Here is a 26,540-nt window from a genome sequence, read left to right on the forward strand (position 1 = left end):
AAATCAGTATCTTTGTACAGAGGGCAATATATCATGCAAAAATAATATTCCGTACACCACAAGACAAAATTGATTCTATTATGAAAAATACATATGTATATGGAATTGGTATAACCAGTAGAATATGTTATGCTGGGTTTAAGTGAATTATTATTCTGTGCTTTCTGGCAAATTTCTGATTCTTTTATTTCTTCATTTATTTTCCAAATTTGAAAATATAATTACCAGTAATATATTAGGAAATAAAGACTATTGTTTTGAAGCAACTTTGGTAATGCCTTATAAAACATCCAGAATAAGAAACACTAGAGGAGAACAACGTGGCAGTCACCTTGATCTAGGAAGTCAAGTCAAGGATTTTAGTGTAAGGAGGAAAGCATGAGACAAAAAGTCTTTTCCAGCTGCCTATGATTCAATTCAATTAGATAAACTTCCATTTTATTTCCCAGTGCTTGTAATGCAAGACAAGGGCAGTCAGCTTAATGGAAAGTAAAAGGATGTGCTCACTTACTAATTTGATTCGGTGGCCGGGAGTGGCGCTGATCTCCCAAGTGCATTCTTTCCTGCTTGGGTACTTGTCTGGCCAGTTGGGACTGGTGATGAGGCCACTTGGACTGTGGATCTTCTGTTCACACTCAGCTGTACCAATAACCATAATATCAGACAGTGTGGCAATCCAGCCCAGGTTTGAGGCAGAAAGCAAGCAGCCTATTTGCCCACTGCCCTGCTGAAAGATTTTCCTGAATACCAGCTAATTATCACTTCCGTGTCGGTTATCATATTCATCCGCTCTGGGAAATCTGTTGCTGAGTATAATCGGCCAATGTTTGTTGTCTGCCTCACATGAAATTAAGTATTTACCATAAATCAGATAAATGCCTAAAATAAAATGAACTTTTATTTTAAACTGATGGGTCTGTGGCTCAGACTTTAACAGTGCAACATATATTGACAGTCAAGAATATCAACACTGGGTGTATTTAATCCAATGTCACAAACAAACATCATTGGACTATGCCATTTGCAACTTTTTTCCTATTAAAAGAAACATCATTTACAGCTAATTAACATCATGAAGGCACCTTTTGAATCACGTATTTACATTTTCTCTCTCCCTTAGTTAAATATACACTTGAATACCTGTATCATAATTTTAGCTCCTAAAATAAATTAGCCCTAATTTTATCAAAACAAGTGGAAGCACTAAGAGGAAAAATAAATGAACAGCTATTAGCCCTGGAGATGCTTCTGAACTTCAAAGGATACCTCATTCAATCAGTATAATTATTTAATGGTTTTTTTTTTTTTTTACAATTAAAATAAGCTCATTTTAGACAAGATCTTTCCACATGGTTAATGTTAAATTTCAAAAACACTTATTATCCTCAAGCTGTGTTCTTTCTATATAATTTAGGAAATTTTATAACATACATCCTTGTTTAGACTGGGATTATTTGTTATGTATTGTGTACATATAACTTTCTAAAATTTCCTGAGCAATACATTTGGTGAAATACTTTATTCAACGGAAAACACACCGGTTATACCCTTCGGGGCCACAGGGCAAGGGTAACATGGCCCAACATTAGTTAGTAGCACTTACTGTAGTTGCTGTTGGCCCCGCTGCTGCAATCATTCATACTAGACCTTCACCTTAATTGTGCTAGGTTTCCATAGGGAGATTTGTATTTGCAACAGAAGATTACAATAAAGTGGAAGGTAAAATTCAGTTCCTGTCTGATAATCTATGATTATGGTAGCAAGACATAGCCTTGAAAGTTTGGATCCAGTCATGACAAGGGTTTTCTAAATTTCATCGTCCCTGTCTCAGCCTTGCAATGTGAAATGTGATCTCTGCAGGACGTGGCGATGACACTGAGACTAGGTTGAGAGGCTCGTTGCTAAAGTGTACAAGGAGCATGTACTATAGTGAAGGTAAAAGATGATCCAACCCCTTTCCTGGCAATAGGACAAGTTTATTAAGGTGCGTCTGCATGTTGTTTTATCTATAATGAAGTTTCCTATATCATTTATGTAATGAACAGAGACATATTTGCTACCTGTGATCCACAGACTACATGTATAATCTATAATCTATAAAAGCTGTCTTGTTTTTTTTCTCTGAATTACCTTCAATGTCTGCAAAACAAAAAACAAAAACCTGGGCCAAGTGCGCTGGCTCATGCCTGCAATCCCAGCACTTTGGGAGGCCGTGGCCGGTGGACTGCTTGAGCTCAGGAGTTCGAGACCAGCCTGAGCAACATCGCGAAAACCCGTCTCTACAAAAAATACAAAAAATTAGCCAGGCATGGTGGTGTGCACCTGTAGTCCCAGCTACTTGGGAGACTGAGGTGGGAGAATTGCTTAAGCCTGGGAGGTCGAGGCTGCAATCAGTTGAGATCACCCCACTGCACTCCAGCCTCAGCAACAGAGGGAGACCGTGTTTCAAAATAAAAACAAAAACGAAAACCCCCAAAACCCACAAAAACCTGGGCCTATTTCCTAATCTATTGATTTAATAGCATATCGTATCTTACCAAGTTATAGATATTATGCTTATACATGAAAGGAGAGAAAGAAAAATTCCTGCTTGTATATGATTCTGCACAATGTCATTAGCTCAATGAAAAAAAGAAAATCCTCGACTTGTAACCATATTTCAAAGGAGCTGAATGGAACAAGGGTCAGCTCAGGATATTCTCTATTATTCCAATGTTTACACAAAACATTCTTATCTAACTGTGGTTAGAGTCAGGTACCTTCCAATGTACATATGGTGACTAAAGTTATAAAATTTGCCTTAGTAATTCTCCTCTCAAAACATGCATAAATCCAACTTAAGTAGAAAATTCGGGAACAGACTGTCAAAGGAAGAAATAAGAGCTGAATAACTATTTATTGTTCTTGTCTAGTTCATAGTGGCTAAGGGGATTAAGATTACTACTTTTAAAAAGTTGTGGAATTTTGTAAGGCCTTGGGGACAAAATCTGGTAGGGTATGATTGTGCTACTATTAAGCTTTTCTGGACCAACACCATGACTTCAAACTTTAAATGACACAGTATCTACCATTTTCAAATGTCTTCCTTTTGGTAGGCATTTGAGTTTGACACTCCTGGTATTTAAAGGGACATCACTTATGTAGCACATGCACAAGATATACAAGATATTTTTGGGAGGAGTATTACATCAAATGCAAAACATTTAGCAGAAGTTAAGTTTAACTATGCATGCTGTTATAAGGTCTGTTCCACAAAGACCTGGGGAGAACGTGGTGCTTTTCTGGCTACCAGATGGTATCCTAGCAGCTACTATGTCTGTTATACAAAGCTACTCTAATGCCACCTATATGCAAAGTACAGATCCAGTCATTTGCCTTGGATCTTTGAACATTACACAGAATTTTGTTTTTTGACATTTCGGTAGCCCACCATGAGATCACTCATTGAAATGATTAACTTTACTTGGAAGCAGTGCTTTATCCAAACCACATGCAATTCTACATGTTGTCAAGAAAAGTGTATTCCTTTCCATACCTTCCTTGCAATCATGTTTATTTTCATGCAGCACAAATCCATTACGGCACTGACACATGTAGCTCCCCATCGTGTTGACACATTCGTGCTGACATCCACCATTATCCTTAGAGCATTCGTCTTTGTCTAGCAAAGAGATCAATCCCATGGTTTAGTAAGTAACTTTAAAAACAAAGGATATCAAAGGGAGTCATTTAGTTGTGGTTAACACTGCCAAAGGGTAAACTAAGTCATGGTTTCTCCTGTTCCCAACATAAAACAAACAAAAATGTATGATCTCTTAGTTGTACCCTTTCCTTGTTTAGCTTGTAGCCTCGTACCATGAATCAAATTTCCAAGACCATTAGTACTATGATAATAACTTGTAACCCTCTTTTATTCCTATGCTGGAGTAGAAGTTTTAGGTAGGAGAAAGAGGGAATCAGTAGATCTTTCTTTCAAATTAACCCTAAACATTTACTGCTAATTTTAAAAAATAAATTTAAAATTGTGCATAGTTTGAATAGGGGCAAGAAATAGCATTTAAGTAGAGGGATATCCTTCAATATATTAACCATGGTATACAGACAGAGGCTAAACAAGGTTCCAAGATTTGTATGTAATCACTTAAAAAAATCACTCAGTATAATTACTGTAGTTGATTTTTTTTTCCCCATTAACTTTGCGGTTATGCTTAGCATTAATGAATTTGGACATTTCATAGCATTCCAAGCAGAAAAAAGGCATAATTAAACTATTCTACAGAAGAAATGAAATTTATGTATTTTAAACAAATATACTGTGGCAGACAAGTTTATTAATAAGTCATCCCCTAAAAGGGCTTTTAGTGTGCTAGAAGTAAGGTAAAGATTAGACTAGGAAATATGAGCCCCAAAAAATAGCCAACAAATTCACTACAGGGAAAAAAGCCAAACTAGATTAACAGGCAGTCAATTCGGTGAGGCATGAACCATCACTCATGTCACTCAGCTGTCATTCCATAGCTGGCCTGTCCATTAACGTCAAAACTGGCAGATTGTTCCTGACACACATTCATGATGGCACGTCACTCAGACTTTCATCACTCCCACACATAGAGAATGAAAAGGACGAGTTACATCATATGAGGAGTTAGGCTGAATTCAAATTGGACACTCTCAGCTGATTTTGCTAGTGAGCACTGGCAAGCTCTTGGTGGCATAGAAATTATACTATTTTTGCTTTTTTATCAAATCTATATTCATTCCATGGAAAAAATGTTTAGGGAAGGTATTTTTATCAAAGAATCTGATGATAATTTTTAAAGGTGCATCTATTTTGTCACATTTGAAGATTGATTACATAACACACACGCTTACAGGCGATATGAATGCATTGGCACTATCTGAATATTTTAAATACACACAGGCAATCTCAGTTTTTAAAGGATATATCATAATTAGTATATTTGTGAGTTATGTGTTCTCCACCTATCCTTGACACTTCCATTATTCTTTCAACACTTACTATGGAGAATAAGCCAAAAGCAAAACAAAATAAAAGCAGAACAAAGACAATCATTCTGTGAAAGAGCATCAAACACTGAAATGTAGAAAAAAGTAGCAGTTAATAGAAAATTAGATTTGTATAATCAATTTTAGAGAAATTTAACATAATTTTGAACTCTTATTCCATTAGCTGTATCGACAGTGAGAATTATAGTTTATGAATTACAAATGACTTATACAGAACGGGTGGACAGTAAACCATACTTCCTACCACCGTGGTATCAGCTGCCTGCATTTTCTAATGCAGACGGTTAAGCAATGAATTGCTTAAATTTGTTTTTCACTCTTACTTTCCAGAGGCTCTTTCCCTTACGAAGCTTCAGAAAAACGCTTCCTTACGAGTGAATGTAGAATTTATCTCTGCTAAATGGAAGAACCAATTAAGAAAATGCTGGTGACAGAATTATTCTGAAATAGACACATATTTCCTTTGAAAATGTTTATATAATGATGGTTTTATATACTTAATATAAGACCTGATAGAGTGAACTTTAGTTGTACCCTGGGTCAACCAGACTTTTGAGAGTAGCTTGGAAACCTAACAACTGTATGCAAAGTAGCTTAGAGAAAATTAGTTCACATTTGCAATTGACTGATAAACAGATGAACTGCTCAGAGACAAACAGTGAAGAGGCAGAGATGGCCTGAATCTCACCCTTTTATTGGTACCTATTTGGATTGCCATGCATGAAAGATACAAAAATGTTAAAATTCAAAGGTGAATACAAATGTTATTCAATAACACATGCATTATTGCTGTGTTTAAATCCAGTCATTTTATAATAAAAAGAATTCCAAAACATAAAATATCCCTAAAATCCAAACTTCATTCTAGTGGAAAGGTCATATTGCTCATATTTCGGAGTATAATTAATTTCAAGATCTGTTAAAAAATAAACTGACCTATAGTAATAGTAACTAAAGAGAGATAAAATACAAAATGAAACCAATTATATTTCCATGATTTTGTAGCCAACCATTCATACTCTTGCTGTGCTAAAGATAATAATAATAATAATTTCAGAATAATTTTTGGAAGAAGAGAAAGCAGAGGAGGAGGAGGAGCAAGAGGAAGAAGAAAAGAAAGAAGAGGAAGAAGATGAAAGACAACAAGTATAAGACAGGGAAGAAGAAGAGTTATTATTATTTATATAGTCATTATTCTCTAAGTATCTGTTATTTTTTACTTTCCCAATTTATCAGAGTTTCCTGCCTTCATTCGCACATCTGATATAGCATAATTTAATTTAAGGTTGCATGAAAATGAAAAGTTATCAGTTAGGTAGCTAGAATATACTTATGAGTTAGTCTAAATTTTAGCTAAATTCAAAACTGAACTAATCAAAATAGCATCTAAAGGCAACAGAAGAAAGTTATTATGTCCTGAAAAGTAGCATATAAAACTGTACCTCCATGTGTCAAATAGTCATATGAAAAGAGAAAATTTCAGGAAATCATTGGAATACCTAAAATTATCCAGATGTTTTACATCATTCAGACAAAAAATATTTTGGTATTTTGCACTATATTTTGAAAAATATTGTAATTCATCTGTGGAGTAGTAAATATGGTGTGGTTGTTTTAAAATCACTTGTTTGAACAGGAGTTAATAGAGTATTCTAATTAAAGTGAATGCAATTTTGGATTTCTTATGTTGATGAGAAATGGCAACTTCATACAAGATAAGTTCTGCAAATATATCATAGATTTCTTGTTTATGAAAGGCCATCAAACTTGGAAAAAAGCTATTAGCAAACACAATTAACTTCTGTTTTCACTTTCCATTTCTCCTCTTAGGACAAAAACTCTGTTTTGAAGAATACAAATCCAAGGAAAGAGAAAAGGGAGGAGGAGAGACATTTAAACATTTCTCATAATGTCTGCGTAACACATTCAATAACTGAAATTTCTATCAATAATTTATTTGAAATTTTCTGGCATTTTCATATACTAGACACAAAATAAAGAAAAAAGTGTTTTTCTTAGTGCTAGAAATAAATGTTTTATTGAGGAGAAATAAAAGCATTTATTTTCTGCAGATGGAAATTAGCCCCCTTCTCTGGAATGGACATGTCTGCTTTCCATTCCTTCATGTCAGATAAAGACAAGGCCCATCATTAGGAAAAAGGAAGGGGGTATTCTTCCATCAGAGGCCTGCAGCGAACCTCTGAGACTATCAGAGGTCATCAATCTATGAATGATACATACTGGATGGAACTGAAGTTGCAACCTGTATCAAGTTCTTGCAATATTCAAAAATAAAAATTTTCTCTTTGCAGAAAGCTTCCTTATCTGTAGGAAAAAGAAGTCAATTGTCCAAGCAACAGAACAGAAACATACAAGAGCAGGTATTCTCAAATTAAATGTTCAGGATCTGAAATAAATGGACACATGCACAGCACACACAGGCCTGACATAAAACTATCCAGTAAATAATCACCTACAAAAAAGCACCAATAAACACTAGGAGAGCTACAACAGAGATAATTTTCTGTTTCCATAAACATGCAAATATTTAAATATCATTAATGATGAAAACTTGGAAGCAGGATTCAAAATCATACAAGAAAGTTGTGTTACTGTGTGTAATTAATCACCTTAAAATTTTGTTAGAGTAGTATCATGTCGAATTTCATCTGCAAATGTCAACAACCATTCCATGAGAGAAACAGTGGACAAGAAGGACACTTACAAATATCAAGACACACTCACAGGAAGATAAGATGAGGAGCATGTCAATTGAAATTACTTGAATTTAGAGCTAGAAAGATTGCAATGCACACATTATTTTAAGTGACTCCTCCATTTGTTACAGACAGATGAACTGGGAGTCGGAAAACGAGTTTTAGTCCATTTCTGTCCTTGAGCAAGTCCCTAGGCTTATCAGCAATAGTTAGATCACATTCCTAATAGATTTTTCCCTGAGGGAGACTGCTACTATTCTTCACATTTTCTGTTCTCAGAATCGCAGAGTCATAACTGAATCTTTTCATTAACAGAGGGTTGCCTATAAAAGGCAAAATGCCTATGCTCAACGCTCATTGCCTGAAGTCATTTTTATATTATCTCCAAATAATGCTATAATTAAAATTTTAAAAGATGTCAAGTTCCCAAATGTGCTAATTTTTTCAGGTATAAAGTCCTACTAATATTTCTGTTATGCTTAACTCATTTAAAGAAAAGAAACTCTTCTGAGCGGAATACTCTTAGCTTTGCTTCCTCACTTAAAATTAAGTAAATTGCATCGTGTATACCTATGCAGACTTGCAGACTTGTGCTCAAATATGTCATATAAAATTAAGTTTGGTTTTACTATCATATAAACTAAATCATTGTGGTTAATCTAGTAACAAATCTCATTTAGTCCAAGAAAATAACACCAAGCTATCGTTGGACCATATATCTTCTAGAAAATGTCTATGCCACTATATTCTGAATTACCTGAAAATAAATAAAGCCACACATAATTCTATATAATGTTCAAATGGTCTTATGTTGGCTTCCTAATTTCTTTATTTGCTTTAATATTACTTCATTGTATTGCTCTTTAAATATACCCTTGAATAAGTATAGCATATTACACTGATTTTTACAGAGCAGCTTATAAATTATTTTGCTATAAAATCCAACGACTTCTTAATTTTTAAGCTACGGCATTTTCATGACTCATTTATGATATTTAGTCAGAATTGATAGATGAGAGTTTCTTAATTTTATGAGCATGGAAGTGATGTGAATTATTCTGCTAAAAAGTTCTTAGAGACATCCTTTCAATGTTATTTCTTAAATCTAAAAAGTGTTTGTTTTAAAAATGTGAGGCTATGTGCAAGGAAAGCTAAAATCTCTTATGCAATTATTTTATTAGACAATGATATGTTGAAAATAATACTATAAATATATTATTTCATTTTATGTTAAAACTTAAATATATTTGTCTTTTTCCTGATGTATCACTTAACTGAAAGAAAGCTAGAGTTTTATTTTTAATAGCTTTCTTTTCCAAATACTATAGAATCACTTATTACCAAATATTATTTTTTACTATTACTGAGTTCCTTGAAAATTCTTAGAAGTTCTTGGAAAAAGAATGTGGAACAAATAGCTGAACATGTTATATTCTGTGTTAAGGTTTCATAAAGCCACAACTACTTCTGAAATTTTTAGAACACTGGCTATAAACATAACCATTTTAGACTACGTGTTTATAAAATATCTCTTGATTGATGTATATAATATATTAACATCTTTATTAGATTGCCTGTAATAAAATATTTGGGAATTTAACTCAATTCGATACACTTGTATTAATATTAACTTGTAGTAATATTTATTAACTAATGAAGAAATAGGTGTCTATCAGGCAATGTTTGCAAACTAGAAATATTTGGCTAACAGTAATAGGTGGAAACATGATAGGAGTTTTTTTTCTTTTAAATTTATTTTTATATTTTAATTAAAAGAAAACTCTGAGAAGAAAATGGAGAAAACCATAATGCATCGTCTTTCCACCCTAACCAAGCATTCTTGGTATTTTCATATGGCAAATTTCAGGTTTGTTCCAACCTGCATTCTTAGCTATCTAGACAGTGCATGCACTGTTTTATGCCTAGATTTCCATTAACATTTTACCACCTACAACATTTTACACCATGGAATGGCTGAACCTTCTTTGTAGCACAGAAGAGTCCACAAAGTGCATTTGCCATAACTTATTTATGATTTTCCTGTTGTCGCAATATTAGGTAGCTCCAAATTTCTGTCACTATCACATCATTTTGAAATTCGTTTTCCAGATTTCGAGATATTTCTTGATGAAAGAATCCCATGAATGGGATTTCTGGGGCAAATGGAGTAGTAATTTTAATAACTCTTGAAATTTCATTCTGTAGAATTTGTGACAATAAATCCAGTAACACACTTTGTCAAAACCCCCCATAGTGAGTTTTAACATTTAAAAAAACTTAGATTTTGTTTGTGAAGTATAGTATCTTTATAGTTGGCATACTTACTTTCTAATAATGTAGTTACAGTGAATTACTTGGCTTTTGATATATGATTATATATTATCACACTGAAAGCATTATCAGAACTCTAATATTTGCAATGTGAACAGGCATCAATTAAAATGGATAATCTTCTGTAAATTATGACTTCATAAGATCATCATAATGAGGACACTTATTCACCTAAACTCATATTTTCTGCCATCTCTTGATAATACAATAGCAATTTATTACAAACATGTATTTAACCTTCCCTTTTCCTGGGTAAACATCTTTCCCTGGGTAAACTTCTTTCCTGCTAACAGAAACTCCCAGGAAATTAAATGTGAAAGAGATCTAATCACTCATCCAGAACCACAGTATTTTAAATATCAATCTGACAAACAGCCAAGACTTTTTAAAAAGTGAACCCTGAAAATTTATACTTAATAATAATTGTCTTGGACTTTACAAAACAATAATCTAATAAAGAAGTGAAAATTATATCCGCTGTTGTTTTCCAGGTCATAAGGAAAAGAACTAATGCCATTTGCCAAGGTCATGACCAGTTCTTATGGTTAAGAGAATGGTCTTCATACCAAGAGATACTAGGTTTAAATGTTCTTTGACACCGAGCAGCTTACTTAACTCCTCAGCTGCCTCATCTGTCATATAAATATGTGAATATAACAATATAAAATGAAACTTTGGGGTTTAATTTCTTCATGAACTTCATTGTTCAGTTTAGTTAACTAATCATCAAACAATCTAGGCTAGACTCTTTGAAAACTATTGTCATGTTAATTGATTTATATATATATGTATTTTAAGTGCACTGATAAATACTTAAAACATGGATGATTGTATGAAATCAATCATACAATCATCCATGTTTTAAGTATGCATCAGTGAACATGATTTACAGCAAGTTACCTGTTATTGGCTCAAGTACTACCAAGGTGCTCAGTTAATTTTACAAAGCACAGTTCCACAGAGATAAACAATAAAGACCATATATGCTCATGTGGTAGAGAACAGTATCTTCTGCACAAACCTTCAGAGCTGTATTTCAAAGAATTAAGGAAGCATCTCTTATATTTCAACAGTACTGTTTCTAAGGACATGAATAATCTGTTTTTATAACTTGGAAATTTTTTTCTTACCAAAAATATCAGAAAGCAAATTTTAAATTTTCTCAGTAACTAAATTTAATCATACTTTGTAGTCAGTATTTGTAGCATGTTTCTTGTCTTAAAACAATTTAAAATTAAATATAAGACTAAAGTAACATAAAAAGGATCCTGAATACATTATTTTTAAAAATTATTTTAGATTCATGTGGTACGTGTGCAGGTTACATGAGAATATTGCGCAATGTTAGAGTTTGGGGTTTCTACTGAACCCATCACCCAAATAGTGAACACAGTACTCACTAGTAACTTCAATTATTATGACAAAATTCATTTACTTCGTAATTTCAATTTTTAAAATAAATATTTAGATAGTGCTAAGTAACCTGTCTCTACCTAAACGTTGGGTCACTTAAACTTCATAAAACACATAATATTTATAAAATAGTGAAGTCTTAAAAAGTCTCATTTTCATTAAAATATTAAAACTGTACTTTGAATAATATGAAACTTAAATGAATACCTGAGAGGCATTTGTAAAAGGTCATTTAAACTGGGAATAAAGAAGGAAATGAGAAAACGGGAATCGAGGTCCATTGTATTCTGGAGGCACTTTTCTGTATGACTTGGAACTCAATGGAGCTTGTGAACCATTAACTTCAATTACACTGAAAACCCCAAACAAACCCTGGACATTGTAAATCTCATTAATTTTAAACACATGAGGACCAGAATAAATGGCCTTTGAATTAACTCAATCCAAATTACTAATATTAAAACATAATTGGAATTCAGTTGCTCTAAATTGCTTGCTAGTTGCAAAGACAGAATAGATTGCTATACTAAGGTTTGTTACAATTTTATCTACTTGGGAAGTTTCAAAATAATGTTTTTATAAAGTATGATGCTGAGATTGAGAAAAAAAATTCTTGTTTTTTTTTTATATATTTCCATAAAATCTGGGGAGTTTTATAAAATTTCAGATCTTTAAGAAGGAAATTTTACTTTGAGTTGCTTAAACTAAATGTTAAATTCCGAACACAAAAGTGCAAACCATTAAATACAGCTAACAATATATTATATTTAGTAAAATTATAATTTCCGTGTTTCTAGGTTTCTTACCGCAACCATTTCTATAACGATGAGGCTAAGCACAATTTTAATATTAGCCTAATAATAATGAAAATATATGAAAATAGGAAGAAATACATTGCTAAATAAAAAGATATAAAAGTGTTGCTAAAATGAGACTACATTTTCCAAACACAAAGAAAAATTATTTTGAAAAATCCGCCCCTTTTTGGAGGTCTTGTATCACTATTTCCATCCACCTGTAGAGAGCAAAGTCACTGTATAAAAGTATTACTATAATTAAAAGTGTTGTTTGTACCAGCCTTTATAATATCTGACTAGATTTTATGTAAGATTTAATTGTTTGCAGGCAACATTTCATCAGGGCCCCTCTTATTAATATCCTAATGTTAAGTAAAATATTACTAAACCTATGTCAAATGGTAAGGTCTTCTTCTTCAAGTTACATTTGCAGAAAACGATGAAAAATAGATCACATACCACTTAATCCAATCCACATTGAAAATCTGTAATATACACACACAACATGTGAATACTTATACCTGAGAAAAAATGTGCTTTGAAGCCCTTCTTGGATACAGTATTGTCAGATTTGAATTCGATTCTCATATTGTTGAACTGGGATGTGATCACCTCAGGCACTTCAGCGCCACAGAATTTGCCATGCAATTTAGACTCAGAGGAAAGACCACTCCAGATCTCCACATAATCATATTTGCAAACCTAGAAAAAAATGTAGTTATCAGTTGCCAGATGTGTGAGTACAAGATGATTGACATTTAGCTTAGAAAAATGTATCTTGTTTTTCCCATTTTACTCTTATGGTAGTCAAACTAGAACTAACAGGTAAGGAAAGAAATCAGGCCAGACACGGTGGCTCGCTCCTGTAATCCTAGCACACAACTACTATCAATAGAAATAGCTCTTTCCATTATAGAGATGAGAAAACTGAAGTTCACAGATTTTTATACAGCTCGTCCAAAATGATGCTTGTCATACATACATGGCACTGTGGTGATTAACAACAAGGAGTTTGGCTTAGTCCAGTGCTGTCTCCCAGAAACACCACATTCTAGTGAGAACAGTACCATTAGTAACTTTAAAAGAGAAAGAGGGATACTTGATGTATAATAATAAAAGTTATTTGCCTTTTAAACTTACTAACAGGACTGATATTTCTTAATTTCTTTTTGTTGCTGAGTGCTGTGAAGTTACTCTGTAGGACTGCTGCAGGACTGCAAACACATAGGAACGCTATTTCGTGCAAAGGAGGTAAGAATTTATATTAAAATAAGATAGCCTTATTCTGATTTATATATAATATACCAACACCACCAAAATGGAAGAAGCTAAATGAATACCAGGTATTTTTAAGCAATTTTACGGCCACTAACAGATGTTTCCATAATACACTTTTCCAAAGTTCCAACAGGGCACACGTTCAAGAACAAATCTTGCATGAATGACCTTATTACATAAATGTGTAATTAGCAAGGTTTAACAATGCATATGATTGAACCCTGGGGCATGATCTGTGCTTTGAAATATGTCAACTCAAATTACTGGTTCTTGTGATATTAATTAGGTGATAAATAAGCAAAATGCTGCTAGGGAAAATGAAATAAGTTTTCTACTGACTTTGTTACAATTGCAATTTTTGTTTGGAGAGTTCCAACATAGTATAAAAGACTGTTTCCAAGGCTAAAGATGTCGCCATTGACTTTCCTTTGCAATATCAATATAATGAATAAAATAATGATGTTTTAAGCCTAACCCATTATTCTGTAAGTCAAGTTTTTGCTCAGGCCTTTTATTTTAAATAGCTAAGTTGTCAAACTATGAACATACAGAGAATTCTGTAACAGCTTTCTACACAGTAGCACCATTATAAATTAAAGAACACAAGAATATGTGAACAGAGTTTGTAAAGAGAACTTCTATGAATGGTGACCCTATGAGAATAATGCTTAAAGAACACAAAACCTTAGTTACATAAAGCCATCTCCCCTGCTTTCTCCTGAAAGCAGACCTCTAGACTTACTACAAATATCTATCGATTAATAAATCAAAATGTCACGCCCAACACAGTAATAGCTTAAGGGAAAACGATGGGAGTAGATGTGATTCAACACTAAATTCATATCAAATTGCAGAATTGGTAAGGACATTCCCATTTTCAAAAGGTGCATTTTCAAAAGGTGTAGCTCAAAAAAAAAACCTCTCTAAAAATAGTATAAAAATTATTTTCTTTACTTATTAAAAGAAAATGATATTTCAGGTGGATAAAGTATGTTAAAATGATAAATTGCAGTCTTATTATAAAACTTACATATAATGTTAAAAAGAAGCTCAAGTGGCCCATTAAGTTCCAAGATTCTACAATTCCTTGAAATATGTAAGTTTATCCCTTTCCTTTTTCTTTTTTTTTTTTTTTTTACTTTTTAAAATTATACTTTAAGTTCTAGCATACATGTGCACAACATGCAGGTTTGTTATGTATGTATACATGTGCCATGTTGGTGTGCTGCACCCATTAACTCATCATTTACATTAGGTATATCTCCTAATGCTATCCTGCCCCTTTACCCCCACTCCACAACAGGCCCCTATGTGTGATGTTTTCCACCCTGTTTCCAAGTGTTCTCATTGTTAAGTTCCCACCTATGAGTGAGAACATGCGGTGTTTGGTTTTCTGTCCTTGCGATAGCTTGCTGAGAATGATGGTTTCCACCTTCATCCATGTCCCTACAAAGGACATGAACTCATCCTTTTTTATGACTGTATAGTATTCCATGGTGTATATGTGCCACATTTTCTTAATCCAGCCTGTCACTGATGCACATTTGGGTTGGTTCCAAGTCTTTGCTATTGTGAATAGTGCCACAGTAAACATGTGTGTACATGTGTCTTTATAGCAGCATGATTTATAATCGTTTGGCTATATACCCAGTGATGGGATAGCGGGTCAAATGGTATTTCTAGTTCTAGACCCTTCAGGAATCACCACACTGTCTTCCATAATGGTTGAACTTTATGGTTTACGGTCCCATCAACAGTGTAAAAGCATTCCTATTTCTCCACATCCTCGCCAGCACCTGTTGTTTCCTAACTTTTTAATGATCACCATTCTAACTGGAGTGAGATGGTATCTCATTGTAGTTTTGATCTGCATTTCTCTGATGGTGAGTGATGATGAGCATTTTTTCACGTGTCTGTTGGCTGCATAAATGTCTTCTTTTGAGAAGTGTCTGTTCATATCCTTCACCCACTTTTTGATGGGGTTCTTTGATTTTTTCTTGTAAATTTTTTTAAGTTCTTTGTAGATTCTGGATAATAGCCCTTTGTCAGATGGGTAGATTGTAAAAATTTTCTCCCATTCTGTAGGTTGCCTGTTCACTCTAATGGTAGCAAACCAATAAACGTAATCCATCATATAAACAGAACCAAAGACAAAAACCACATGATTATCTCAATAGATGTAGAAAAGGCCTTCGACAAAATTCAACAGGCCTTCATGCTAAAAACTCTGAATATACTAGGTATTGATGGGATGCATCTCAAAATAATAAGAGCTATTTATGAGAAACCCACAGCCAGTATCATGCTGAATGGGCAAAAACTGGAAGCATTCCCTTTGAAAACTGGCACAAGACAGGGATGCCCTCTCTCACCACTTCTATTCAACATAGTGTTGGAAGTTCTGGCCAGGGCAATCAGGCCGGAGAAAGAAATAAAGGGTATGCAATGAGAAAAAGAGGAAGTCAAATTGTCCCTGTTGCAGATGGTGTGATTGTATATTTAGAAAACTCCTTCATCTCGGCCCCAAATCTCCTTAAGCTGATAATTAACTTCAGCAAAGTCTCAGGATATAAAATCAATGTGCAAAAATCACAAGCATTCTATACACCAATAATAGACAAATAGAGAGCCAAATCATGAGTGAACTCCCTTTCACAATTGCTTCAAAGAGAATAAAATACCTAGGAATCCAACTTACAAGGGATGTGAAGGTCCTTTTCAAGAAGAACTATATGCCACTGCTCAACAAAATAAAAGAGGACACAAACAAATGGAAGAACATACCATGCTCATGGATAGGAATAATCAATATAATGAAAATGGCCATACTGCCAAAGGTAATTTATAGATTCAATGCCATCCCCATCAAGCTATCAATGACTTTCTTCACAGAATTGGAAAAAACTGCTTTAAAGTTCATATGGAACCAAAAAAGAGCCCGCATTGCCAGGACAATCCTAAGCCAAAAGAACAGAGCTGGACGCATCATGCTACCTGACTTCAAACTATACTACAAGGCTACAGTAACCAAAACAGCATGGTACTGGTACGAAAACAGAGTTGAAGATCAACGGAACAGAACAGAGCCCTCAGAAATAATACCCCACATTTTCAACCATCTGATCTTTGACAAACCTGACAAAAACAAGAAATGGGGAAGGGATTATCTATTTAACAAATGGTGTTGAGAAAACTGACTAGCCATATGTAGAAAGCTGAAGCTGGATCCCTCCCTTACACCTTCTACAAAAATTAATTCAAGATGGATTAAAGACTTAAATGTTAGACCTAAAACCATAAAAACCCTAGAAGAAAACCTAGGCAATACCATTCAGGACATAGGCATGAGCAAGGACTTCATGACTAAAACACCAAAAGCAATGGCAACAAAAGCGAAAATTGACAAATGAGATCTAATAAAACTAAAAGGCTTCTGCACAGCAAAATTTCATCATATTTCAAACTTTAATTATCTTTAAGGGAACATAGAAGTCAGCTACCTCTTTTTTACCCAAAAGCCACTAGTAAAAAGCTAAAACTTCCTTGGTTACTACAGGTAGAATTAAGAGGAAAAAAAATTAAAAGGAAAGAGGCCAGGCGCTATGGCTTATGCCTGTAATCCCAGCACTTTGGAAGGCTGAGGCAGGCAGATCACTTGAGGTCAGGAGTTCAAGACTGGCCTTGCCAACATGGTGAAACCCAATCTCTACTAAATACAAAAATTAGCTGGGTGTGGTGGTGCATGCCTGTAATCCCAGCTATTCAGGAGGCTGAGGCAGGAAGAATTGTTTGAGCCTGGGAGGTGGAGGTTGCAGTGAGCCAAGATAGCACCACTGCTCTCTAACCTGGGCAACAGAGTGGGACTCCATCTCAAAAAAAAAAAAAGGAAAGAAGGAAAAGTAGGCAGTAAAAAAGGAAGAAGCAAAGATAGACACACAAAAGCAAAACTATGATATAAAACCCACAAATACTACCAACAATTATTGCTTCAGTGGCACAGGTACATTACATTTCTGTTCTCTGATATACATCAGAGACAAAAGTGTCCAACTGACATACATCAAAGACAAAGTAATTTTTGTGGGTTAATTTTATTTTATAAATGGATAAAAATCATGTTCATTTAATAAACATCAAAAACTTTGTTCAGAGAAAGGATGCAAAGGAAGTCAGAAAAAGAAGAGAACGTACAGAAGATTAAACAAAACAAACGTTTATAACCTTTCCTCTGGAATTAAACCAGTGTTGACCAGTCATACAAAGGACATTTTTCTAAAAGTTCCCATTTCAGGCTTGACATTCCATTTGAATTTGATGTGTGTGTGTGTGTGCACTAGCACAAGGGAATTTTCAAATAAATGATTTCACTTGTTTAAATGTAATCACCTGACAGAAACTGTACCTTTAGTAGAGTAAACTATATTCTGTATAAAAAAAAGGATAACTTTAGATAAATACATCTTTTACTGAAATTAAAAAATTAATCTTTCTTTCTTTGTGAACTATGAGCACATTCATAATGAAAAGCTATGTATATAATGACAATATACCCATTTCCATAAGTAAAATATGCCATGTTCTTCCAAATGATATTTTTGTTATGACTCAGCCAGAGGGTTTTGGTTATTTTTTCTAAAAGTGTCTATGTGACATGAAGGTGATCCTAAACACTCCATAGTTATTTAAGAAATCAAGAAAATGGTAAATATTAAATACACTAAATAAAAACTCCCTCTAGGTAATCTTCAATCTTCCAGAAATAGTCTAAATTATCATCCAATGCCAGCAAGATTCATAAGCAGTTGCAGAAATGAGCAGTAGGACAAAGAAAGAATACAATGTCTATACTATTTTACTGCATCTTTCTTTTTCTTCTTCTGTTTCTTTTTTTTTAAATTTGACAGTTTGCCTTCAGAGAGTTCCAAAACATGATTTTTAAAAATTACAGTTATTGTTCACTTACTTCATTGCCTTCCAATTCAAAAAACTCAAACTTCACAGAAATTCTGTACTGGGTTGGTGCAACCACTTGCCACACACAGTTCTTATTAGGAGGATACTCCTTGGGCCAGCCAGGGGTGGTTATGGTGCCGTTAAGTTTGGTAAGAAGTCCACCACAAGCGGCTAGAAGAAAAGAAAAGAAAAAGATATATTCTCCCCATGAAGTCACCCACTTCTTAGCACCTGTCCATTAATTAATACCAAAACACCTCAGCACTAAATTTCAACCATCTTCTGGATTTTAATATCCAGAAATGGCAGTCTCTGTTCCTTGGTCTTTGTACAAGTACTGTACTCATAAAATCTCATTTTTAAAGTGTTATTTTGTAGCTTAAGAGCCGAGAATATTATGGCCGTACTAAATTTTAGTAGCTTTAAAGTAGGGGGAGTAATTTAAAAAGATGAAAAAAACCTGGATCTCAGTTTTCTTATCTTTAGAGTTGGTCTAAGAATATCTTGTAGTGCCTTGGCCACTGTAGAATTAAGGAAAAAATAATATTTTTTGTCAGAATTGAGAAGGGTGTTAGGAGATTTAAGGAAAATATACATGTAAAGCATGATATAGGCTGATGTAATAAAACCGAATCAATTGTTCATTTCCTCAAACTTTTTTTCCAAGACAAGTAATTCAATATTACCTGAGTTACCAGACAAGATAAATTAAGGTAAATAGAACATACTTGTTATTCCAAAAAGTCCCATTTAAATACTGATTTTCTTTTGAAATAGATCTATGATGATTTACTTTTAAAAGGTTCTATTTAAATTTCTTCTCTTCCTTATTGACAGTGAAATTAGCAAAATCATGGTATCCAAAAGCAAGCTGAGTGAAAAGAACATACACTGTACACTGTTCATAATTAATTCCTAAGGAGTCAAGAGTTACCTAAAATAACTGGTCCCTTTTTTGTCTTTGTGCGTGTGTGTGTGTGTGTATACACATATACATATATGCTATATTTGAGTACATACAAACACTACCTGTACATTTACCACTTTCTTGGTAAATTGCGATAAAGTTAGTATTTCTAGTTGCTCCACAAAAACAGTAGTCTTGTTATTTTTTGATTGTCTCATATACAATACAATTGTCCTCTTTTAAAAATATACTGCTTCATTACTAGGTCTTTTTTATTCTGGTAAAGGGGGAAAATTAGTAGTTTAATAGGTGGGATAGAGAATTCTGGAAGTCAAATAGGAAAGTTCAAACTTTTAAAAAGAAACAGGAAGTCTCTGATTTTTGCTGAATAGGTCAGCAGAGGGGTATGCATTAAGCAAATAATGCTTTCCCCTTTGCCACTTATTATATCCTCTATTACAGGTACAGTAGAAAACAGGTGCTCATTTTCAGAGGACTAACATTTTGGAGGGAGACACCAACAGTAAACCAATAAATACATAAATATAAATAATGTTAAACTGCTACACATTCTATGAAGATGAACTTTGCTGAAATTTTTAAAGAGGAATAAAGGAGGAATAGACTGGAGGAAGAAAGATCTTCCAATTCATCCTGCCTGTAATAGCAGTATGGGGCCTGTAATAGGATGGCAGTAGGGAAAATAAAAAAGAGTTAGCTTTAAAATCTGAAGGAAGAGATCATAGGTAATGATAACAAAACATTGTACAAGGAACCTCATCTTAGAATGTAAATAGGATATGCAGATAACCATGACAAATATGTCTTTTAAAAAAATCAATCATTTATTGATAAAACGCATATTTATATCCTGCTTTATGCCTGACTGTGCTAGATGTTAGAGATGTACAGATGATTCTGACTCAGGACTTCTCATTTTAATAAGGGAGACATACCTATAGACTATATTAAGAAAAGATAAAAATAAATGATGGATAGATGGATGGATGAAGAAATGGGAGGATGAATAGATAGATAGATGGGTGAATGAAATTCTAGATCTAGATAGAGACGGAAATATATCTAGATATATTAACGTACATATACATAGTGGGCTGGTATGACAGACGAATGAATGAATGATGGTAGGATGGATAGATAAAAATCTAGATCTAGACAGAGATAGTTACAGATATATTAATATATACAAACACAGTGGCCTGGTGAATGGATGGATGGATGGATGAAAGGAAGGATGGATATAAAACTAGGTCTAGATGTAGATTTATGTATAGATGAATCTAGAGAGAAACAGATATAGATAAATTTATTTATATATGTGTATATATGTGAAATGGTTTGGCTGTTTCCCCACCCAAATCTCATCTTGAATGATAGCTCCCATAATTCCCACATGTCATGGGAGGGATCTGGTGGGAGGTAACTGAATCATGGTGGAGGGAGTCTTTTCCATGCTGTTCTCACAATAGTGAGAAAGTCTTACAAAATCTGATGGTTTTATAAAAAGGAGTCCCCTGCACATGCTCTCTGGACTGCTGCCACATACGACATGCCTTTGCTCTTCTTTCGTCTTCTCCCATGACTGTGAGGCCTCCCCAGCCATGTGGAACTGTGAGTACATTAAATCTCTTTCCATTATAAATCACCCAGTCTTGGGCATGTTTTCATTAGCATAATAAATATGCTAATGTGTCTGTATTAGCAGCATGAGAATGGACTAATACAGTGTGTTTTACATATGTAAACAAGGTGGTCTGGTAGTCAAAGGAGGAAAGGATCGATTCTATAACAAGAATCCAGGTGAGGTTTCACATCAGCTGTGACTATGAATTGAGTCTTACTAATTGAAGAAAGAGGTCACTATAGGATAAGGATAAAGGGAAGGAAAGAGGAAAACAGATAGAGAATGAGAATATAAGAAATAAAGAATTGTGGGGGGTGGGGGTCCAGGAAGGAGTGCAGTCATACCTTCACAGCTCCTCCTGTCTGGGCCCAGCTCATAGCCAGGCTCACAGGCGCACTGGTAACTGCCCAGGGTGTTCAGACATCGCTGCTCACAGCCTCCACGGTCAGGTTTGGCACACTCATCTTCCTCTATGAAAATGACCATAGTTACAGAACAACTATACAGATATATATATGTATGTATGTGAAATGGTTTGGCTGTGTCCCCACCCAAATCTCATCTTGAATGATAGCTCCCATAATTCTCACGTGTCATGGGAAGGACCTGGTGAGAGGTAACTGAATCATGGTTGGGGGGTTTTTTTCCATGCTCTTCTTATATATATATATATGTGAGGGTGCAAATCTTTCTAAAAAAACTACCATGCTTAATGGTTCCAAATAAAATGGAAACAATTCTTTGCTTCCATTGCTTCCATCAACAAAGGAGCAGGAACAACGTATCAGCCCCTAATGGATAATGTATAAATTTCATGTTGCTGCTACCTAAGCATTGTCAAAGAACCCAGAGAAGGCCTGGAAACCTATAGCTGGGCCAACTGAAGATCACTTTATCTCAGACTCAGTGTGTGTTTTTCTGAATTTGAAGTCAAACGAGGATAATGAAGCCTAGGCTTTTTTCAGAATGAAATTTAAAAACTTACTAAAAAGCATAGCTTCAGCAACACTGATTTTACATTATAACTTGATAGAAATATCCACAAAAATTATTGTAAAGAAATATCATTATTAAGAAATAGATTGTAGTGAACATAAGTTAAAAAGTATAAAATTCAAAAATTGACTGGATCTCTTTAAATTTAAACATTGTGTTTCTTATATAGACATTTTGTTCCAGAAAATATGATAACTCCATATTTTAATAAATATATATACTGTATAATTGTATACTGAAACACAAAAATATACATAAATTATATATATATATATAAAATATATACTATTTTTAAAAATGTATGTGACAGGATACTCCATAATCTCACTCTTCAGGAATAATCTAATGTGAGACTAATAGTAAACATTCTCTGAAGAAATTATGCATCAGCAACACACTAAGCATTTTGATAAATAAATATATGAATATCATATGAAAGAAGCTTAATAGCATGTTTCTTCTATAAAATATATCACATACAGAAAATTTCAAACACGTAAATGGAGATTTTAATGAATTCTTTTAATGCCTGTAGTAAAAGTGCCAAGTTTTTCTACCTTGCAATTCCTATAATGAATAAAATAGCTCCCAGGGAAAAATCTACTCTACTGTTCTTCTTTGAATTATGGCAATATTTGCATATCTGTCACTCTAAGTTTTGCAATACACAATTGAATCCTTTATCCTATCCTATATCATTTATCCTATAAAAATCAATATGGAGGAAAATTTTGTTTTCTCTTCCCATAGAAAAATTTTATTCTATAATGACACACAACATAAGTGTCAATGAATTTCCTAAATCCATATGTGATGTTAACATTTTCACCAAAATATTTGCTTTCTTTTCACCTCACAATACATACAAAATATGGAACATAAGAATAAATTGAAATGTAGTTATGCAATTCAAAATCAAAGCTGATTAGAGATAATTGTTTGTCAAAAAGACATTTTAGATATCAGAATATTCTACTAAGGGGGCCATAAATTATTTCCAATGTGGGGGAAGACTAGTCTGAAAGGGAGTATGCTGGCACCTGGAAACAAATAGATAAACTTCATGTCAGTAACCTTCTTCTGTTCATGAATTCTTGGTTGGTTATTTGCATTACAAATATTTTCTTTCTATCTGTATATTCTTTTTTGGAACTTGTTGTTTTGACTATTTCATAAAAAACAGATGGTAGAATATCCTAATGGAATTCCTACCCTGTGCTACAAAGTTCTAAACTCTAGTATTTTGTTAATAACCTTTTGTATCAAAACTCTCCAAAATACCCTTATTCATATTCAACTTTCAATACAACTTTCTCTAGTTCTCCCCTAACTCAAAGCTAAACGTTATAATTATCCTTGATAAAGAAAATCTCACATTTGAAAATTATTTCAAATTACCTTTAAAAAAGTTGGCAGCAAACCCTGCTTTGTTCACAGTTCCATCAGAAACAAACTTCATCCACAAAGTATTGGAGGTAGATCTTATATCTTCAGGTTTATCATAACCACAGAAACGCCCTATCAAAGGGCTATTTTCACTGGTTCCATCTCTGACTTCCAGGTAGTCATAAGCACAGTTGTCATGCCTTTCAATCTGCAACAGAAAATAATATGTGAACATATATGTTTATAGATAAAATATTTTCTGTAGGAGGTTAGATGTCTTCTCAGTGCCATACTTTTGATTTATTAATGTAAAAAGTTATTTGTATCAAATGAGTATGCTTGAATGTTTCTCATGAGTGTACATTGTAATAGCCACGAACAAAGAATGTTATTCTAGTAGACAGGGAAGGATAAAAAACAACTATGAAACAGTACATTCACATGAGTCAGGATCAACAGAAATTAATTGCCTTTTAAAAGAAAATTAAACTACAAGTAGGAATTCTTCATTTAATAGAGGCTGAAAAAAATCCAAAATTAAAAATTATCACTAAAAATCAGGGCCAGATATGCTGCTACAAGTAATATATAATTTCTTCTGAATCATAATTATAAAAATTGCTCCACAGTCTTTCAATAAAATCATTATTTTATTCCTAGAAAATTTGGATTCAAATTCTCTGCACAAATGTAGCACTATTTTTGGTTATAAATCTCTTTTTGAAAGGAAAATCTGATAATATGGGATTACTGTTCTTCCTTAGTCTATTGAATTCTCTCTCCATAATTAACCTGGTTGTGTAGAGAAAGACTACTACATAGTAGAATCAACAGTGGTTTTCTCTTTCCCAAGGAAATATGGCCTTGTTTGGATGAGGCTTTTTACCTCAACACACTCCTCTCAGCCCAGATAATCAGGGCAAACTCAATCTCTTTCTTTAAAAACTGAATGCAAATATTAGGTCAGACTATTGGCCTATGACACTTTATGAAGGAACTACATGTTCTTGGACCCAAGTTTCAGCCCTGAGCTTCTAAAAACAAACCAACAAAAACAAATCAAAATTTATAAATTGTTTTAAAAATCGTAAGACAATTTTCATGTAAAATTCTTGCTTTTCACCTTTTACAGAAGTTGACCACTAGAGTTAAGTCTTCATAGATTCACCTGCTTATTAGTTATTTAAAACTAGAAAGCAAAGACATCTACAATTAAAACACCATGAAAAGTATCAAACGTTGTCAATTATCACTCAACATACAATTCACTAGTTTATGGAACTCTGTTACTAGTGTTAAGGAATACACAGAATGTCATGAAATATCGGGGAATGTCCACGGAACTGCAACTTGAACGCATGAAACCATGAAACTGCTGGTATAGTTGGTGGAAAAATCTGTTTTCTGCCTTATCAATACACTAACAATAATAGTCTTCAAATTAGATAGTATAAAGACAAACAAACAAAAACTCTTTGAAGCACAGATTTAGTTAGAACTAGGTACTACATTTGCTGCTTCCTAGTCACAAAATACTCAGTGCCTAGTCTCCACTAGGCACTCTCCCTGCTTGGTATGCATCATTCAGAAAAATGTCAAATAACCTTGTCCTCCTGGTGCTTGCATTCTACTGATGAGTAGCCAGAAAAGGAACAATAAACAAAATAAATAATTAAATCATAAAATGTTAGAAAGTCATCAATTCAATGGAAAAACAGAAAGCGTAGCAAGATAAGAAGTGTGAGAAGATGTCTATGGCCTTACCACTCTGAAGCTTCCTGATATGATCTGATCTCAGAAATTAATTAAGAACAGGCCTGGTTAGTATCAGGAGGAGAGAAGTATGAGAAGTTGGGTTGGGGAGAGAAGGCTGTAATTTTAAGTTAGGTGCTCACTGGGTACCTTTCATAAATCCATATTTTTCCTAAAAATAAATTCTTTGGTGTGTGTGCAATTATGGGAAAAAATGGAAAATATTTATATAAAGAATATCTAATTTTAAAAGCACTTTTTAAAACTGTAACTCAATTGGTCACCGGGGTGACAAGCCCAATTTGGCCAAATATATATATATATAAAATATATATGAATATATATAATATATGTATATATTATATATACACACACATATATTTTATGCACACACACATATACACACATATATATTATACATATATAATATATACACACATATATATTATACATATATAATATATACACACATATATAATACATATATAATATATACACACATATAATACATATATAATATATACACACATATATATTATACATATATAATATATACACATATACATATATAATATATACACATATACATATATAATATATACACACATATTATACATATATAATATATACACACATATTATACATATATATATATATAAAACCTCTTATCTCAGTCTTTAATAGAATCCCTTCAAAACCAGGGTTTTCTGTAAATATGAGAACATTTCCAGGTGGCCAAAGGCTGTTCTTGGTCAAGGGGACAACATAGAAAATAATATATCCGATTTCAAGTTGTAGAGTTTGATAACAGAATAAACGACAAAAGCTGTAGACAAAATAAGCAAAGGTCTTGGCAAACCAAACTATCCTCCCCTGCTTAAAGCAGCACAGAATGAACTGCACCTGATTCACAAATCATATTGGAAGAGGGGAGAGAAAGAATGAGATAGAAAACCACAAGAATTGAGAATACACAATGAAGGAAGCAACATCTTGTACTAGAAGGTCCATTAATAAAAATAATATTACAGCCAGGTGCAGTGGGTCACCCCTGTAATCCCAGGACTTTGGGAGGTCTTGGCAGGTGGATCACATGGTCAGAAGTTCAAGACCAGCCTGGCCAAGATAGTGAAACCCCGTCTCTACTAAAAATACAAAACAATTAGCCGGGCATGGTGGCGGGCACCTGTAATCCCAGCTACTTAGGAGGCTGAGGCAGAGAATTGCTTGAACCCAGGAGGTGGAGGCTGCAGTGGCTGAGATCGCGCAACTGCACTCCAGCCTGAGCAACAGACCTAGACTCCATCTCAAAAAAAAAAAAATAATAATAATGATAA

At 33.7% G+C, this 26,540-nt stretch overlaps 1 protein-coding gene across 2 annotated transcripts in view; it reads right to left on the reverse strand.

Annotated features, from left to right (window-relative positions):
• Positions 1–26,540, reverse strand: part of TLL1 (tolloid like 1) — a 227,149-nt gene that overhangs the window by 25,983 nt on the left and 174,626 nt on the right. For both annotated transcript variants that reach the window (XM_031664179.1, XM_031664180.1), the window contains 6 exons: positions 23,464–23,659; positions 21,414–21,539; positions 18,528–18,688; positions 12,808–12,988; positions 3,536–3,661; positions 512–639 (listed from right to left, as the gene is read on the reverse strand). In XM_031664179.1, the coding sequence (XP_031520039.1) occupies positions 512–639; positions 3,536–3,661; positions 12,808–12,988; positions 18,528–18,688; positions 21,414–21,539; positions 23,464–23,659 (918 nt within the window). The remainder of the gene's footprint in view (positions 1–511; positions 640–3,535; positions 3,662–12,807; positions 12,989–18,527; positions 18,689–21,413; positions 21,540–23,463; positions 23,660–26,540) is intronic.

The sequence above is a fragment of the Papio anubis genome, chromosome 3, assembly GCF_008728515.1.
Source record: "Papio anubis isolate 15944 chromosome 3, Panubis1.0, whole genome shotgun sequence".
In the NCBI taxonomy this organism is placed as follows: domain Eukaryota; kingdom Metazoa; phylum Chordata; class Mammalia; order Primates; family Cercopithecidae; genus Papio; species Papio anubis.